The 19,266-nt window shown below is 42.5% G+C and overlaps 1 protein-coding gene across 1 annotated transcript; it reads left to right on the forward strand.

The window, feature by feature from the left end:
- Positions 1-14,349: 14,349 nt before the first annotated feature.
- On the forward strand, positions 14,350-18,203 carry LOC133393151 (uncharacterized). Its single transcript, XM_061656608.1, has 2 exons — positions 14,350-18,152; positions 18,194-18,203. Exons 1-2 carry the CDS (start codon positions 14,350-14,352, stop codon positions 18,201-18,203), a joined length of 3,813 nt encoding a protein of 1,270 aa, XP_061512592.1.
- The last annotated feature ends 1,063 nt before the right edge of the window (positions 18,204-19,266 follow it).

A 19,266-nucleotide genomic window follows, 5' to 3' on the forward strand; every position in this document is an offset into this window, starting at 1 on the left:
AACAAACCAGACAAAGCGCTATCGATGATGTCTTGTGAGTAGCAAATTTCGTAAAATTTCAGTCTATGTTCATTGATAGATTTTATTTCAATGAATGAATTATTGCAATTTTGTTCACACTTCTGCCAGGCGCAGTAAATCAGATTTAATAATAATAATTCGTAAAATAACTTAAAACATAGGGATGAACCAAATCGTATTCATGATTTTTTTTTTCAACTTGATTAGTGGACTTGAAGAACTGCCAAACAATTAACTTAAAACAGTCTAAAGTTTTTTTTTTCATAAAAATATGCTGTTGTTGTAGTGTGTAGTCATTTGGGAATAAGGACAATAGTCAATGTTTTGAGAAGTTTTTCACTTACTTACTTATCCGGCGCTACAACCGCTATGCGGTCTTGGTCTGCCTCAGGAGTGTCCGAAACCATTCACGGTCTCGCACCTCCGTCTGCCAGTTCGTTATCTCGGCGGACTCCTCCACCGCAATTTTCTGTCCTTGTTGACGGCGTAAAGTGACTTCATACAAGTATTTTACTTAACCAAAAATTATGTTAGGGAAATGCGACTCCTAAAACCCTCGGTTCAAAATAAAGATAAGAAAGGTTTATGAAAACTTCTAAAAAAACAGCAAACCGTATAGTTCATATATAACGCTACACTCAAATGAGATAGCAGATATCCTATTTGATTTCGTGACGCTTTCTATTTTCCTTCACGTTCTCGCCGACGTCGCAGCTTAAGCTTAGCTTTCGGTACGTCGGCTGGTGAATATGGACCATTCCATGACACACAGCCAAATACGCAACCTCACACACACACACACACACACACACATACAAACATACAGGGTCGCACATTTGCGTCCGATGTGAACTCATCATCGTTGCCAAAGCGTGCAATTCGGGCAACACAAGGACGTCCGCCCTGGTAAGGAATCTTGAACGCACGTAAGCCGCTGCCAGGGCGGTGGGAAAGCTGAATCGTATTTATTCCTTTCACGTGCATCTAAATAAACCAACGAACGAAGATGAAATCGTTAGCAGCACAGCACAGTCCATTCGTCGCTTCGTTCAATCGTCTGTCGGTCGATGAAGTCAAAATGAATGGATGGAGCAGATATACCGGGGCAAACTGGAAAGCAAAAGACCGTTGGAGGAGCGGGTGAGAAAAACGATGGTTACCAACGGATATCTCTCCAGAGTCGTCGTTTGGGCTGCATCGAAAGAATGAACCAGGAATGGTAGGAGTAAATGGTAAAATAATGACACCTGAATCGTCCGTTTTCGTCCATAAGTGAACAGACTTGGTCACCCTTCCATTTCTCTTCCTTTTACGTCTTGTTTTTTGCGTTTGTGTGCATTTTCAACGTGTTTGTACTTTCCACCTCACCAACTTTCCAAGAAGGGAAAGGATTTTGCGTTATCCCGGGACAACAACCGGGGGATGGGGAGAAAAAACTGAGAACTACAATGGTTTTGTATCACGTGATGCGACACCACCGGGGCAAATGGCGCGAAAACCGATGTGGGAATTGTGGGAGTTGAACGAGCGTTTTTTTCTTTATCTAGTATTTTCGTTAAAGGAAACCAAGAGATCCTTGCAGCGAGGAGAAGGGAGCTGTTTCACCTTGCAGGAGGATGAGTGTGTGTGTGTGTGCAATGGGCGGAAAATAGCGGTGAATATAGGGTGCGGTGTGCCGTTGCCTGTTGGAACCGAAGAACGGAAGTGAAATGACCGTGGGAAATTGAATTTCAGCATTATCATTATTGGTGATTACCGATAGGCAGAGATGATGTGCGGGGTGTTTGTGATCGACATATATTTTGGGAGGATTTTTTGCCGGATAATTATGTGATGCAGATGGTTTGCAGGATTTTGCAGGAACGATTTAATAAAGTTGCGTTGAGCGTCGCACTAATACGCTTACAGTTTTTGCCCTCAAATTTGTCCCAGATCAAGCTTAAAGTGTTCGCGCAGTTCAAGCCCAACGGCAAGCTACAAAATGTTACCACATTTATTATCCATCGTGGAATGCAAACGCGACCCACACGCTCGTGGTATCGGGCAGGCACGTACAAATGATTGGATTTTCGTCGAATACGGTAAAATGTTTGCTACACTCGTGAAGCGATGAGACAGACGAAGGATAAGCAAAACGCCATGCAAACGTGCAAAGCCCTGGGTTGATCTTTTTGCAATCTTATGGGCGTATGTTTGTGTGGAAGAAATGAGATGCTCATAACATCCCCATCATATGTATGACGTCAGAAGATGAGTTGAGCTTTGCTGGTACGAGGTTTTGTCTTTGTTGTTTGATGGAGTTTTGACATACAGCGACATTCTTTCAATTGAATTGCTACTTTATTTGTAGGAAAACAAGGTGTGATTTGGCTCATTAATGAGGAAAGGTAAGAAGTATTGAAGTTCCCCTTTGTTGCTAAAAAATAATGAGGAAAGTAAGGAATTATATGAATCGAGCTTGTTTTGATACGTGAAGAACAAAAAGATGTATCTTAATTTTCATCATTTTTTTTTTTGTTAAAATTCCACTTAAACAACAGTTTTTGTTGCATTGTATTTTCTGTTAATTAATACTTTTTCATGCAATGACGTGGTACGGACTGGAGGTGTGATAATCTTTTACGTGATCGATGGTAGATTATACATGCTCTTGCATAAATAATTGATTGTTTTGGTTGAATAGATCAGGGATAATTAAAGTGAAGTCTAGAATTAGGTGTTTTAGTGATTTTATTGTATATGGATCATTTGGTTTAATAACAACGATTTCGGAAAAAGGGATTGTTGTATCGCTTTGCTTGAAAAAGATTTTGTTTTAAAATATACGGCAAATTGCTTTGTTGGCTTAGCAATCATAAATGATTCTGGAGTTCATTGCCAGCTTTAGGCATGGTTTATTATATCAAAACTAAGGAGCATTAAAGAGCTTCTCCAAGAGAATTCCCCAAGAATGAAATATTCTGTGAAGTGACATATTTTCAAAATGCTATAGATTACACCACCTGATCTCTTGTATCCACTTTGAGCTAAAACATACAAATTATACTTCGACAATATACCTATCCAATGGCCTTAATATTAAATTTTGAATAATAGTCAGTGGAAATATTCGTCAATCTGGCTATATTTACCTAACGTAATTGACAGTTGCGTGAAACTTCCCTTAATTTTGATCGTTTTATTTGTTTTTCTTCGGCTCGAAAAGAGCTTCATACATGTCAGAATTCTGGCAGTTTGATAAGAAAAAGCTACAGTAAATTAATAACATGTTTTGAAGATTACAGGACGCACATCCGCTGTGTATCATAATCGTTCCTATATTCTAGATATGTATCATTATTTATTTGTTTTGTGTAGTGCGCAAAATAAAAACAGTACACCGTAGCTAACAATCGTCTTAGGATTTACCCCACAGTAACCGACCCTGCCACAGGCATACAAGCAACACAAGGAACAAAGTGCGACCCCATGTATGGCTTAATAAATAAAACCCGAGCCTGTCTGTTTCATCATTGTGGTTAGACATTTCCTTTCCTTTAGTGCTTCCGGCTACCATCGATTCCCGATCCGAAATGATGAAACGTGAAATATATCACCTAAAATGAGAATGATCAAAATCCGCCTCAGTGCTACAGGAGGAAAAGTCTGCTCTCTGCTCAGCTTGAGTGTGGCAGTTGCGGGGGAGCATAGGTTTTACGATATTTGACGAATATCGGGCCACGGTAGATGGCAGGAAGAGGGAACCTACACGCACATCGTGAACAACACAACTGTACGCACGGATGTGACGCACGTCGGAATGATGGCAGCAAACGATATCATGATGGTTCGGTTTTATGATTTATAGCCGCATAACAATGAATTCGGCAAACACCTTTGCAATCAATTTATCATTTTTCGCTCGATTTTATTGTTCACGGGCTGCTTCCTAATTCCCACCTGAGGAACGCAAAATGTGTATTGGCAAACTGTGCCGGTGAGGGAAATAGACTTCCGCTCGCCAAGATCTGTATGATTGGTGGACCGTGAAGATGTGCGCTGGATAGAGAAGTTTGCCTTATTGATGTGTTTAAAATTTTAAGCATTACTATTGCCAATCGTTGAACATACCGTTACCTAAACAAGGGACGACTTTATGTTGTTAGGATATGGGATACAATTATATCCTCAATGAAAGTAAATATCTTGCATTGTATAGGGGAAGGTAGGTAAAGACAGGCACTTCGCATAAATGCATGAAAAAGGTAATTTTTGAAAAATGCATCAATGCAGCATGATGGGGTCGTAGACTTTCCGCGGCTTAATTTCCTAATGGGGAGTTCTAGACTGTTGTTCCGCTAGCTGGAGCAACGTCAGCTGTTAGTGCGCGATATTTCAATAATGCTTTAAATGCTGCATTTTACGATGTGTTATAAGCGGCGCTTACAATTCCTAAATTCATGGATGAATTGGCATAGAATTGGTTTATAAACGTACCAGGACGTGAAATGCAATAGATATTTTAAAATTCTATAAACCTCTTCAATTTCTAAGGTTTTTTTATAGGTGTCTATCGTACCAGGTTGTCCATCTTTCCCATATCAGGTGTCCGTCTTACTCGAACATTTCAAAACTGCACGGAAAAAAGTTTTTAAATCATAAAAAACACAAGAATTGAGGAAAACTTAAAAGTTTCAACACATTTTCTGATAAAAAATAAGTGTAAGATAATGTATGTACATTTTCCTTGATACATCCCTAGATTTTTAACTATTTTGCTTACCGTGTCTATCTTTACCCACCTTTACTCACCGAAGCCTGGCGAGCTCGATACGTTGCTTGATACAAAGGCGATTTTGATACAAAAATCTTCAACATGGAATTGATTACAGTGACAAAACTTTGATCAAACTTTAAAAAATAAATTTTTAGTTTTAATCAGGTATTCCATTTTATTAACGAACCAAAATGTAAATAAAACATGGTAACTTATTTATTCTTGCAAGCAAAGTGATGGCGCCTTAATGGCTGCAAGCAAATAGAATTTAAGATTATAGGAAAAGGGTACATAGGATTACGTTTGTATTAGTCTTTGCAATAACATGAAGGTTAATTACAAGTATATAAAAAAAGCTTAGTAGGGATCAGACAGTCGATTCGGCAACATTTAATTGGAAACCACAAACTTTTCTATCATAAATATTTCATGAACTATTATTCAGATAGAAATTAAAAACATTTGCCTTACTTTTTTTCTTTACAATTATTTAAACGTAATATGAGCACTTTTTAATAAGAAAATTTAGTCATCAGCACACTCTGAACGGTTCGTTACCCTCCGCCTCGTTTGTTCTCATCCCAACCATTGCCAATTTCCTGGCTTACATGACTACGAACGCGTGTGCTTTGCTTGCCATTTTAGTATAAATTTAATTCCATATTTCGCTAGAAAGCATCTTAGCACAGGAATTAGCACCTGGATGCATCAAAAGTGAGTGCAGTTCCTATTAGCTCCGGGAAGCGGCAGGCTGAAAGCTTTCGCAACGGGTTCAACACCGAATGGCCGGGTAACACCCTGAAGGTGCCCAGCGCCACCGACGATGCCTAATCCTTCGGCTTTCATTGCTATTAGTTTACATTCGCACTGTATTCCGTAGTATGCGTCGGCCGGCCCGGGTCTAGCTGGAGTTCAAGCGATACGGAAGCAAGCCACCGGGAAGCTTCCGGTACGAGATGTTGTTCATAATCGCATTTCGCAGCTTTTCTGCATCATGAAAGCAATTGCTTGTTACCCATTAAGAGTACGAAAGGGTGGATCTGTGAACAAGGAGGAGAGAAAGAGATAGATATAGAAAGAGACACAGAGACAAAGAGAGATAGAGAGGAATGCATGCGATGCCTTGTGTACTCGCGTCTATCTATCAGCCATACAAGAGTGCAAGCTTGCACGATAGAACAATTTGCATCTTGAAGACGCTTCACACATGGATGCACTTCCCGGGGAACGCTGCCCAGGCACTGGTCGGCGAACCGTACCGTTCCGTTCGCCCCCGGAAACGATCCGAAAAGGCAGACCCCCCGTCGTTTCGGGGTTGCTGCAGCGTCCCTTCGCCAGAGGAGAATGAATGGTGCACACATACCGTCGATAAATTTTCATCTCGAATAATGCTGGCGCCTGGTGTATTGTGGCAATATTTGCAAAACATTTCACCGCTCACACTACCGGTTTCCCTCGTAGTATGTTTTCAGTGCCACAGTTGTCCCTCCTCTTGCCGTATAGACTCATGGCGGTCTCGGCAGTTTCGCGTTCTTTCCACCAATGGTCGCCGTTTCCCTGCCAAGCTGCCGAGCAATGGAAAGATGTCTTTTGCTCTGACCAGCTTCAACTCGACATGTTGGCATAGTAAAAGAATACAGTCGGGCTAGGTTTAGGTGAGGTGAACCTTTTGTGTTTCGACTTGTCTGTGAGCTGGCTGGCTTCGCTTTGAGTCAGCCGCCAATACTCGCTGATGATGAAAAGTTTGCAAATAATTTAGCCCTCGTCAGAGCGGCTTTCCAAAAATTAGCGAGCAAGTGTGCCCCACCCCCCTACCATTTATACATGGAACATTTGCCCTATACCTGTGCATTTTGGGGTGGCTGTAGCTATTTTTGAGACTTTAAAATTTCGTCCCATGTGTTTCCTTTGAATACGCTCCGGATTTTGCCACTTCTCCGATGCCATGGTTTCCGTCCGGCAGCATTGTGTGTGGGGTAAAAGCATTTGTATCACAATGAAAAGGGGTGAGGTAAAACACAAAGTAATTGCGCACCCTCACACCACCGGCACTACCTACGGGGACAATCGTATGAAACGGAAATGCAAAAAGGGAAAATGGTACATTTGGTACAGGGCTTGCAAATGCACGGGAAAAGAAGAATCTATAAATTCCACAGTAAAGTATGGTGTGAATGGTAGATAGAACACGGTGAACGATAAAAGAATCAGAGATGTCAAACTGCAAATCTGACGCTAGATCGCTGTATGTTAGTCGGACAAGTGTTTTGAAAATTTGAATAACTAAATAACTAATTTAGTTATTTGTTGAACAAAATTGAATTTTCCATACAAGTCAATTCATCGGTAATAGATTAAAACCAAACTCAATTAAAGTAAGCAAGTTGTTCTTAAGTAAGCAAGTAAGTTAGAATGTAGCTACGAGTAAGTAAATCACTTTTTCTTTTTGGTGAACGTCCTTTGTGGACATGTCAGACAATACAGGCTTTCGGTACTTTATGATGATGATAAGTCCCTCCTCTTACCCCTACATAGGTTCGAGAAGGACGAAAGTATCTAAAAGATAATTTTACTCCGATAGGTGTAATGAAAAAAAAAATGAAAAAGTGGTGGGTTCGGAGAACTCTCAGAGGGACTCTCTGGGTCATACACACACTCAAGACGACCATCCATCAAAGAAAAAACGGTACCACGCAGCCGGAAAGTCAATCCTTGCTACGGGGGACGGTCCATTATAGACTTGAACCCTTCCCGGTTGTTGTTTAATAACAGCGATTCTACCTTACAGATGCGTTGAGGCGAAGTAAAAACGGGCGAATTAGCGAGAGTAGCAAAGGTTTGTCCCGAAGATGCTTCGCACACAATTAATGAGCCTGCGCAAGTTAAGTGAAATGAACAGAAACGGGTGCGCGAGTTTTTAAACCGGTCACAAAGGCGAAAATCGACCCCTTTCTACCATCGCGCCAAAAATAAACAAGATTGATCAATTTTTTAATACAAAGAAAGTTGAATTGATTTAAGAAAAGTAAAGTTTTTATGAAGTTACCACGCGAAAGAAAGAGCTTCGTTGCTGGCTTCGTAACGCATTGAGTTAGTAAATAGACCTGTTCTCACTCTCTTTCGAATATTCATCCAGTTGCTGTGTATCAACTACGTTCAAATCGTTTTAAACTACATCTAAATTGTTTTCAGACTACTTTCAGATCGTTTACAGCTACGTTTGAATTTTACAGTATTCACGCAAATTTCATTACAGCGCACTGTTTATTCAGTGATTGCGCGACCCATTTGGTATTGAAGCAGAGGTTGTAGCAGAATGCAGGCTTTGAGAGGTTGAAGCAGATAACACATTTATTTTAATGATATAAACATATGTTTTATAAGTTTTAATTATGAAAATATTCATTAAAAGATTAGTTACACTAGTACATATACAACTAAAAATATATGCAAAAAAGAAAGTTATTCGGCTGAAGCTGAAACTCAAAGTTGTTCAAGATATTAAAAAGTATAATTTTTGTAAAGTCATGTGAAGCTTAATTTTACTATCTATACATTTAGAATACTTAACCACGTTTCAAATTTGTTGGCGTAACGACGATAATGTCCTATGTGGTCTTCATTTCTTTCAGGCTTTCAAGATTTAACCGGATATTCTTTCCTTACTACAGGGAAACGGTCCAGTTGGAAATCGATGCTGATGCGTAGATCCGTATTATTCAGTTAGATCATCCCAACACACCACAATATTAAATTGTTGTTTTATAAATCTGTCTGTTGTATAGATAATCGTGGGGAACGCCGCGCTTCAATTAAATTTGCGTAGCTAAAGTTTACATATTTCTGATGTAGCTATTTGGTTGGGCCGTCCCATCCGAACAATAAATAAATAAATATTACTTAATACTGTTTTACAATTATAAAGCACCTAATACATTTGACGTCCCTGCTCTTCAAAGAAAAAAGGCTTAAACTCCACCACGGGTTTGCGAAGAGTTATGGGAAGAAGTAAAACCTTCGCTTCTGTCGCACGGCTGACGGGGTAGCAGAATTATATTCGGCACTTTAAAATATTGTGGCGTACTTCTAACTTGCCTGCACATTGGTGTCGACCGTTTATCCCTCCAAAATGCAACATTTCCTGTGAATAAAAAGGCCAACGGAGGGGAAAAAAGCTCACCCCAAGACTGGGGAGAAATGATTCCCTCTGGCTAGGCGCCCGAAGTATTTTTTCGTTTGTTTTGTTCAAGCTACGATCGTACAGATGCATACATGTGGCATGTACCTGAGGAATGTGCGCACAAAAAGGAAAACCATATCCACGACCTTGCGCCTGGCCAGGTCGTATAACGCTGGACGCGAGAGCAAATGGTTTCGCCGTTCGGTACGGGGCTGTCGCTGTTTAAACATTTCTTTTCATGGTAAATTAATTTGAATGATTTTGCTTGTGAATTCAATTAAATCTTGGAACGAGTTCAATTAATTTGGTTGCGTGCGTAGCTGCCAGCGCAATGTTTGCTGTTCTCCGGGTGCCTGGGCTGTCTTAGTGCACCAAATGTGCGGTACATGTACTAACGAGCTGAGTACACTGCGATGGGGATTTTGTTGGGGTTATTTATGCTTTCTTTTGCAGTGAATTGTTACGGCACGGGTGAAGGAACATTATGTGTTTGTTTTGTTATTGGTTTTTCAGCGATAAATAGTTTTTAGGCCAGCGGTGCTCTAGCTTTATTTAGCCAACCCTCTTTTCACACATCATGCATACTACTGCCCAATATTTCGCTTTTTCTGCTTGGGCATCCGCAGACTTAATACGACTTAAAGCCTTTTTGAGCTTCTTTTTATTTGCCATTAAATATTACAACTTTTTGGCAAGCTATGGAACAATCAGTGCCCATTTGAAATAATACACCATGTGCCAAACATCTATCAAATCCTGTCAGATCTTGCTCACGTCAGAAAGTTCTGATCACCGTACCGCTAGGAAAGCTCGCGGTGCATACAGGGTTTTCATAGCCAATTCGATATTGTTTCCTAGTTATCGGTTTTCGTCAAGTCTGACTCTGGTGTCGTAAACCTTCAATTGGACACTGTCAACTCTATTCTGATCTTGTTAAGTGTGAAACTGTCGTTGTCAAGTTTGAATCCGGCACAATCGATATTTTCTAGGGCTTTATTGGATTGGATCTAATAAACTATTTTATAAATATCAGGAAAACAATACATATAGCCTCATCATTATTTAATTCATTTGATCCATTTAATCCATTTACTTCAATCACAGTCTGCCTTTAAGGCTTGACTTACAGTCAGTCCAAAATGTATTCGTCTAGCTGAACATCTTACGGAAAAAAGAGAATTATGACCGCAATAGGCATGGGTTGGTAAAAGTAATGATTAGGATTGATAAAGGGACCATCAAAACAACCGCTTTGCTACAAAGAAGCATTAAAATTAATCAACAGAAACTAAAACAATTAAAAACCTTAAAAATGGTTTGACGAGCACGCAAAAAGTATTCGTTTATTAGGCTTTTGATTCATTTAAACTGGCCAACCGTCGCGTTATACATGAATTAAATTTATTATTTTCAGTCAGTACTAGTGACTTCCTTCTAAGTTAACGCATTTATGTTGTTTCAATTGCCCTTCGAGCGGCCAGTGACGTACTACAGGCGGAGCAGTTCAAGGAATGGAGCAAGATGGCGAAAATTGTATCTTAAACCTATGCATAACCTATCGTAACCATTTTAAAAGATTGTAAGACATGTGGGAGACTTTATTCTTTCGTTTGATCAGCGTTTGTCCATTTTTATTGCACCAATTATGTGTCAAACTGTATGCACCCATCCTTGACCGTTGATCTAACAGAAGAAGCAGTTTAATGTCCAAAAAAAAATCAAATATATCCCAGGAATCAGTGCATTTTATATTGGCCAATAAGATCAGGAAAAGATATAGATCACATTTGGTTGATGGGTAATGCTTCATTTCGTTATTGCTGGTCGTGTTATGGCTTGAATGAGTGAGTTGTAACAAAAATGTTTTTTTGAATAACACCACACGCAGAAAGTGGCCAGATCTAGTAAGCAGCATCAAGTAAATAAAAAAATCGTTTTAAATTAGGCTCTACTAACACATAAAAACAATTCGGTTTTACTCGTTAAGGTCATAGAGCCGCCGTCTAGTAGAGCAAAAACAGTCTAGTAAGATGCAGTATCAAAATCTCGTATAACAGTAGCACCACGGTGTCATGATACTAGGGCTCAGTGAGGTAAGGTGAGCTGAAGAATGATTCAAAAAAGAGATTTGGAAACATATCCTTGCAGTTTGAAGTACTTTGAGTTCCAGTTCTGAGAAATTTTACTTAAAAAGCACCACATGTTCAAAAGTACTATGTCCATTTTTTATTCAAATTCTTGGTTACCGGGCATCATAACAAAACATGCAGAATTCTGCAAAATAATATAAATGCTAGCATGATGTTGCCAATGTGTCTATTTGCATTAAGAACATGAGCGTGAAGAGTTACATAAAGTTCATAGAGTGTATTTGTAAATGTGTCGTAATTTTCTCAGAAAACCCTTTTCTTTCTGTATTTTTTTATCAAGATGTCTGTTTTATAGCTTAATTAATGTTTTCAATCTATTTAAAAAAACTCAAGCGTACTTAAATGTCTCAATAAATTGTGGACAAAGTATTTCTATTTTTACTATAAAATTTTGCATATTACTTTTATAGTCTTGTTTGAATTTGTTGTATCTCATTCAATCCCCATCCTTCGTTGTGGATTAGTTTTTACAATTTTTAATGGGAATGCCGCAAATATTTCGATTAGATACACACTCACGCATAGCCCCTTTTTTAAAACCGCCCTTACCGGATCAGCATTAGCGTGGCTTTGCTTGTTCGGCCGTGGTTCGGTTGTCTAACGAAATAATTATTGCACTTTCATTGAAATATCGAACCATTCTTTTCATGTTTTTGCTCTGGTTTATGTACAGCTAAACCCATTCTCACCCTTAAAAGCTTTTGCATTGGTGTTATGCACCACATATGCGCTGGGGCGCAGTTTTAATAAAGCACCTCATGCGATCGAATTCAAAATATTTTCCCACCCTTCCATACATCTCCTCCCACTTCGCAAATACACACACACACGCACCACCGGATTGTGTCGTTGACCGGGGACAAGAAAGAAAAACATTCCCTTTCCCTTGCCTGCCCTTCCCAACAATCTAAACCCCTTCCGTATTTTGCTCCCCGGACCTGGGGCGCATATGCACCTAAAACCACCCACTGGAATCAACGCTGGCACCCACGTTGAGTATTGGAGAGTCGGATTAATTCATGGTTTATTGTTTCGTGGTCCATTAATATTGACAAACGAAACAAAATGGTGTGATTTATAGCTGGCAATTATTAACTCGGACATAACTCGCGGGAAACCAGGCAGCAGGGCAGATGCCGTATCGGTCTTTGCTAGCTTCGTTCTTCTGGTCTGTCGCATCCGGGTCCGAGTTAGCGATTGGCGACCCAACCCAACAACTCCCGCGCTGTGCGGTGTTTTAGTATACAATCGTTTGATAATTCACATGCATGGTTTGGTTTTGTGGGACAGCATAATGCACCAAAAGCGCCACGGAATGCAAATGGAATGTAATGGTGCATTATGAAGTGGCAAAGCTCGGTTAGTAACGCAGGTGGTGACGGGGACTCCTCCATTTGAGGGGAGACTGTACGCGCATAGTGTTTAGATTGTGGTTGGGTGGGTAAGATACAGGGATACAGTCAGTCTTCCGGGAGGCAAAAAGGTAGGCCGCGGGTTGAGCGAATGGATTTCGGTAAACCGATGGCAAATTTCACCATGGCAGATGGGATAAAATGAACCGGTCAGTTGATATAATAGGGTGTGTGTGTGTGTGTGATTGGCTGGGGGAGGGGGAGAATGAGAGCTTTCGGTGTGTGTCTGGAATGCAAGCAAGTGTGGTTGAGTGAGTTTTGTTTTGTTTTTACAAATCCTGTACGGTAACAAGCTTATGTGGTTTCCGAGAAAAAAATACGATTATTATGTTTGCTTTCCATATGGCATGGCTATTGGTTGTTTAATGAACAAGGTTAGTAACTGTTTAGTAAATATATATTTTTTTAATCATAGTCTTTTCATTAATAAGAAAGTTTTCACTTTGTTTATTTGATTTTTTTAAGTAATTGATTTTTGGTAGTATTAGAGCAAACATGTAAGCGAAAGTATAATAATCATAATTTTCTTGGACATTCTTGGAAATTTCGGTCGTGAAAGTGTTTCAGAAGCGAATGTTAGCTAAGCGCATGAGGCTCTTAAAGACATGAAAAAATATTGAAAACGCAATTCTATTTTATTAACCTATTCTCTTAACTCTACGCTTCACTTTTGATTCAGAAATAATTCTTCTGAATGTTGTGCGGTTAATTTTATTTATGATGTTTACGGGATTTAGTCAACAATTCATGTTTTTTTTTACTTCAGTTGTTGAACTCTCAAAGAAATAAATAGCTTGAAATGAGACAGATGTTTAACACAAACATATATGAATGATCAATGAAGCGATTCCTGTGGCATCACCGGGAATTTAATTCAAAAGTCAGCGTGAAGCTTATAAATAATTGGGTTCAATGTTCGAGTTAAGCATCAAAATAATCATTTTTAGAATTGATGACGATTAGTCTTACGTCTTACTTTAGTTCGGACTTGAGAAGGATGGAAGCATTTTTGAGTTAAAATTATTCTTAGAGTAGGCGTAAAAATACAATTTGTGACAAGTTTATTAATTGCATAAATACACATACATATACACATGCATACACATACAGAGTCATACACATAACCTAATCCAAATAATCTAATATATTGTTACTGTTTTTTTTATTATCTCGTACAGTCCACCTTCCAATAGTCTTTCTAAATAAAATATAATATACAATCGTAACATCCTGCCCAAGCTAACTTAACCATAACAAATTAATACTCTTGTCTTAGTGTCACTTATGGTGACGACGCGATCGTTCGAGGATCGACAAGGAGCGTCCGTATTTTAGCTAGCGGCCGCTAGAGGTCTCGGACTGGACGATAAACGTTCGGACTGAACGAAAGGGATCGACCGAGCGTTTGACGGATAGCCGGTGACCGCATGGACTGCGAAATAGGGCTTTCTTTTTGATCCCGGACCTGCGTGGAAGCGGACGAATTTTTAGTTTTTTTTTTCGCTCTCTCGGCTACTAAAATTTTGTGCTGTTAAAGGCAAAATAAAATAATTCTGAATTACTTAAAAAAGCCGTTTTTTTGGTAAATTATTTATCTGCAGGCCGGGCGTTGTGCTAACGCGCAACATTCTAAAAATTCTGCTAACATTCTATTAAAAAAATCAGTCTTATAATTCTTCTAAATTCCTCTCACACGAGCTGTGCAAATTCGGCTCGTTCTCTACTTGCTCTATTATACCACGCGGTAAGCGCTGAGAACAAAGGACTGTTCGGTAAGGTACACGCACATACAAATACACAGCCAACGCATCCGAATCGTGTAGTGCAAAAATGCAAGAGGAAAGTGCAGTGATCGCGGACTTTACGTGTGCGGTGTGCGATAAGGCGGATTCGGTAGATTCGTTATTGCAGTGCGATTTTTGCGATAAATGGTACCATTACGAGTGTGCGCACGTGGATAAAACGGTAGAGACGAGGGCATGGTGGTGTGCGGAGTGCGAAGTGAAGACCAAACTAGCGAGCGGCAAGAAAGACGACGAGATAGCGCGCTTGAAGAGAGAGATGGAGGCTCTTAAAGCCACGACGGAGAAAGCGTTAGCTTTGATACGGGAGAAGGATGCGGAAGTAGCTCGGCTCAGTAAGAGCAGCGAGCGAACCTCGTTTTCGCCCGGGGAATCGCTTCCTTGCTCAACGGCTAAACGGATTTCGGTCAACGAAGAAGGTGACCTGAGCCAAAGCCAAATAGCAGCCCGTCAAGCAGTGCGCTATGAACTCCCTTCATTCAATGGGAATCCCGAGGAATGGCCGATATTTCTGTCTACCTTTCGAAGATCGTCTCGTACGTTTGGGTTTACCGAAGACGAAAATATCCTTCGATTGCAAGGAGCGTTACGGGGAAAAGCACTACGAACGGTGCAAGGCCGTCTCCGGCACGCTGACAATCTGGAGGAAATATTGAGCGCGCTTGAAAAATCATACGGGCGACCGGATGTGTTAGTGAATACGTTGCTCGAACAAATTCGCGAATCACCGCCGATTAAGTCTGAGCGGCTCGATAGTTTTATCGAATACGGCGATTTAGTTGCTGAAATATGTTCAACTATAAAGGCAAGCGGAACTTCTGACAGATTGTACGATGCAGCGCTGCTTCAAGAGCTGGTGGACCGTATGCCGGCATATCTGCGCTGGAGCTGGGGCATGCATAGTCAGGAGCTGAAAAGTGTGACGATGAGCGAGTTCGGTGCCTGGATTCAGAAGGCGACGGATGGAGCAATGGCGGTAACTCCTCCGCAGCTGAAGAAGAAGACGACAACGCGACAAGTGCATGCGCAACACGTGGAGACGCATCAGCCCCAACCCAATAGGCATCGAGAGTGCGCGTTGTGTAACAGTGATACGTGCGGTACGATCGCGGAGTGTCGGGTGTTTAACCGGTTAAGCGTTGCTGATAGGTGGGACAAGGTGCGCACCTTGAAGTTGTGCAAACGATGTTTGGGCAAGCACTACGGCCCGTGTTCGAAGCGTGACGACTGTGGTGTCCAAGGATGCGTCGCTAAGCATCACCGGAAGTTGCATCGTGTCACCAGCGAGGAACGCGTGGAGATAAATCATCATGGAACGCGCTCCGATGGTACATTGCTGCGTTACGTGCCGGTAAAGCTGCACGGTGAGAGTGGTCCAATTTACACGCATGCGCTGTTAGACGAGGGGTCGACGGTGACGTTGATGGAGCAGGAGCTCGCCAGGCAACTTGGAGTTAGCGGCGTTCTTGACCCGTTGTGTTTGCAGTACAGTGCGGGAGAGCGACGCGATGAACGTGATTCGGAAAGGGTAGCGGTGCAAGTCTCCAGTGCTGAAGAAAATGCATCCGCATTTTCGATGGCCGACGTGCGTACAGTCAGCCGGTTATCGCTCCCTATCCAATCGGTCGATGTGAACGAGTTGAAGCGGAAATATAAGCATTTGGAGGCGATTCCAGCTGCCTCGTATGAGGCTGTTTCTCCTCGTTTACTAATCGGTATCGACCATTACAGATTGACCAGACCTTTGAAAACTATAGAAGGACAGCCAGGACAACCTACAGCTACGAAGACGCGTTTGGGATGGCTCATTTTTGGCAAATGCACGGATAACGCTAACGACGCATCCATTGTGCAGCCGGAGTCTAGCTACCACGTATGCGATTGCCAAGGAGAGACCTCACGGGCAGATCGTATGATGGCAGCGTACTTCGAAGTGGAAGGTTATGGTCCTGCGAAGGAGCCTTTGTTGTCGAAGGAGGATCAACGTGCGATGTCGATTCTGCAAAACAGCACAAAACACGTCGACGGGCGGTACACCACGGGTTTACTCTGGCGGAGCGACAACGTTTTCATGCCGGAAAACCGTCAAATGGCTCTATCTAGGATGGAGTGTCTGGAGCGTAAGATGAGCCGAGATACGAGCCTTGCGGAGAAAATTAACGCGATACTAGAGGACTACTTGAAAAAGGGCTATGCCAGACCGATAAGAGAGGATGAGCTGAAAACCTTCTACCCTAGGAAATGGTATCTTCCAGTGTTTCCAGTGACAAATCCTAACAAGCCTAATAAAGTTAGGTTAGTATGGGATGCGGCAGCTGAAGTTAGAGGTATCTCGCTGAACAAGAAGCTGCTGACTGGGCCTGACCTGTTGACGCCGCTGCAAGCCGTGCTATTCCGTTTCCGTGAATATCGAGTCGCGGTGGCAGCTGACATCCGGAAAATGTACCACCAGGTACGCATTTGCGATGATGACGTCCACAGTCAACGGTTCCTATGGAGATGGGGAAACACAAATGCAGAGCCGCAGGAGTTTGTCATGCTGAGGATGACCTTCGGTGCAGCATGCTCTCCAAGTACGGCGCAATTCGTAAAGAACGAGAATGCGGAGAAATATCGTTCCCTGTACCCGCGTGCAGTTCGCTGTATCCATGAAGAACATTACGTGGATGACATGCTTACAAGTGTGGAAACGGAACCAGAAGCGATTGAGCTGGCATATCAGGTGAGCGTAATACACAATAATGCTGGATTTTCTCTCCACAATTGGCTCTCAAATAGCATCAAAGTCGCGACAGCGGTAAAAGGCACTGAGTCAACCCTCAAGGAAATGGATTTCGAACCGTGTCTAAAGCCAGAGAAGGTGCTGGGAATGTGGTGGGACACCACAACAGATAGTTTCGGCTTTAAACTATCCCGTGTAAGACACCTGGAGCTGGCACGCAAGGACAAACCACCGTCCAAGAGGCAGATGCTGCGGACTTTGATGTCGATCTACGACCCGTTAGGTTTGATCGCAGGCGTGCTTTTTTATTTGAAAGTACTTCTTCAGGAAGTCTGGCGCCTACACCTTGGCTGGGATGACGAAGTTCCGGAAGAGATTCAGCATAAATGGGACGCCTGGATGGAACGACTGCCAGAATTGGAAAGTTTCATCATACCACGTTGCTACCGACAGCTGGCGTCGCTCACCGAATCATCTCTACAGCTACACGTGTTCGTTGATGCGGGTGCAGATGGTTACGCAGCGGTCGCGTACTTCCGTTTTGAGTGCCATGGACGTATCGAGGTGTCGTTAGTTGGATCCAAAGCTAGAGTGGCGCCTCTAAAGTATCTTTCCGTGCCCCGCTTAGAGCTGCAGGCTGCTGTGATGGGTTGCAGAATAGCCTCGTCTATAACTAGTGCTCATCGAGAAACTATTCGTGGAAGCTACTTCTGGACAGACTCGACTGATGTTATAGACTGGATAAACGCAGACCACCGTAAGTACTCGATTTTCGTCGCACATAGGGTTGCTGAGGTGCTGGACACGACGAACGACGACGATTGGCGATGGCTTCCAACTAAACTTAATGTGGCGGACGAAGCGACCAAATGGACCAACCTGCAGCATCATCTCGCCTCCGAACGATGGTTTAGTGGGCCCGAGTTCCTGCAACTACCCGAAGCAGAATGGAACATACCTCGTCGAGTACCATCGGAAACGTCCGAGGAGGTGCGGAAAAAGGATAGGCTGAAGCTGGTCGGCATCCACATAGCGCGTCCGATTTTCATCGACTACGAGAGATTTTCCCGATGGACGCGGCTGGTCAGGACGATGGCTTACGTGTGTCGGTATGTAAACATTATTACCAAAACTAAATCTCCATCGACAGGTCCGCTTAACCGCGACGAAATCCAGCGAGCTGAAACGGTAATTCTGCGAGACGTTCAGAGGAACGCTTTTACCGATGAATATGCCATACTCTGGAAGGCGAGGGAAAACTCAACAACACCGTCGTGGAAAAGTCCGATTCCCAGAAGTAGTTTGTTGTTCAAACGAAGCCCCTATATGGACGAAGACGGCTTGCTGAGATTGAGCGGAAGGATCGATCGTTGCCGTTACGTCGACCCCGGGAGGAAGCGACCTATTCTGCTACCGAGACGACATCGTGTTTCCGAGTTAATCGTTGACGATGTCCACCGTCGTTATAAGCACGGCAGCCAAGAAACTGTAGTGAACGAAGTGAGACAACGCTTTGATATACCGGCTCTCCGATCTGTGTGTAGACACGTACGCCTGCAATGCCGAACATGCACATTGTTATACGCAAAGCCAGCGTCCCCGGAAATGTGCGAATTACCTGCTGCTCGTCTTGCTGCATTCTCCAGGCCCTTTTCATATACGGGCATTGATTATTTCGGTCCGATGGTAATCGTGAACGGCCGAAAGACGGAAAAACGGTGGGGTGTTTTGTTCACGTGCTTGACGGTTCGAGCCGTCCACATCGAGCTTGTGCAATCCCTGTCTACGAGTGACTGCTTGATGGCAGTTCGGAGCTTCATGGCACGCCGCGGAACACCAATCGAAATAGTCTCCGATCGTGGAACGAATTTCGTGGGCGCCGATCGTGAATTAAAGGAAGCTGCGGAACGTGTTGATTCGGCGATTTTAAATGAATTCGGATCGCCCGATCCGGTGTGGAAGTTTAACCCCCCCGCAGCCCCACACTTTGGAGGATCATGGGAAAGGATGATCCAATCGGTCAAGAGAATGCTGTCGCGCACCCTCACGGAGAGGCATCCTACGGAAGCGGTCCTGTCGGCAGCATTGATCGAAGTCGAGAACATGCTCAATTCTCGGCCACTTACACACGTTCCAGTCGACGGTGAGGATGAGGAACCGTTAACTCCCAACCATTTTTTGTTAGGTTCTTCCGCAGGAATGAAGCCCTTGGTGAAGCCTGAT

The sequence above is a fragment of the Anopheles gambiae genome, chromosome 3, assembly GCF_943734735.2.
Source record: "Anopheles gambiae chromosome 3, idAnoGambNW_F1_1, whole genome shotgun sequence".
Lineage (NCBI taxonomy): Eukaryota > Metazoa > Arthropoda > Insecta > Diptera > Culicidae > Anopheles > Anopheles gambiae.

Excerpts from the sequence above, each read along its gene's own strand:
- LOC133393151 (XM_061656608.1), top strand. The coding sequence starts at position 14,350 with ATGCAAGAGGAAAGTGCAGTGATCGCGGACTTTACGTGTGCGGTGTGC.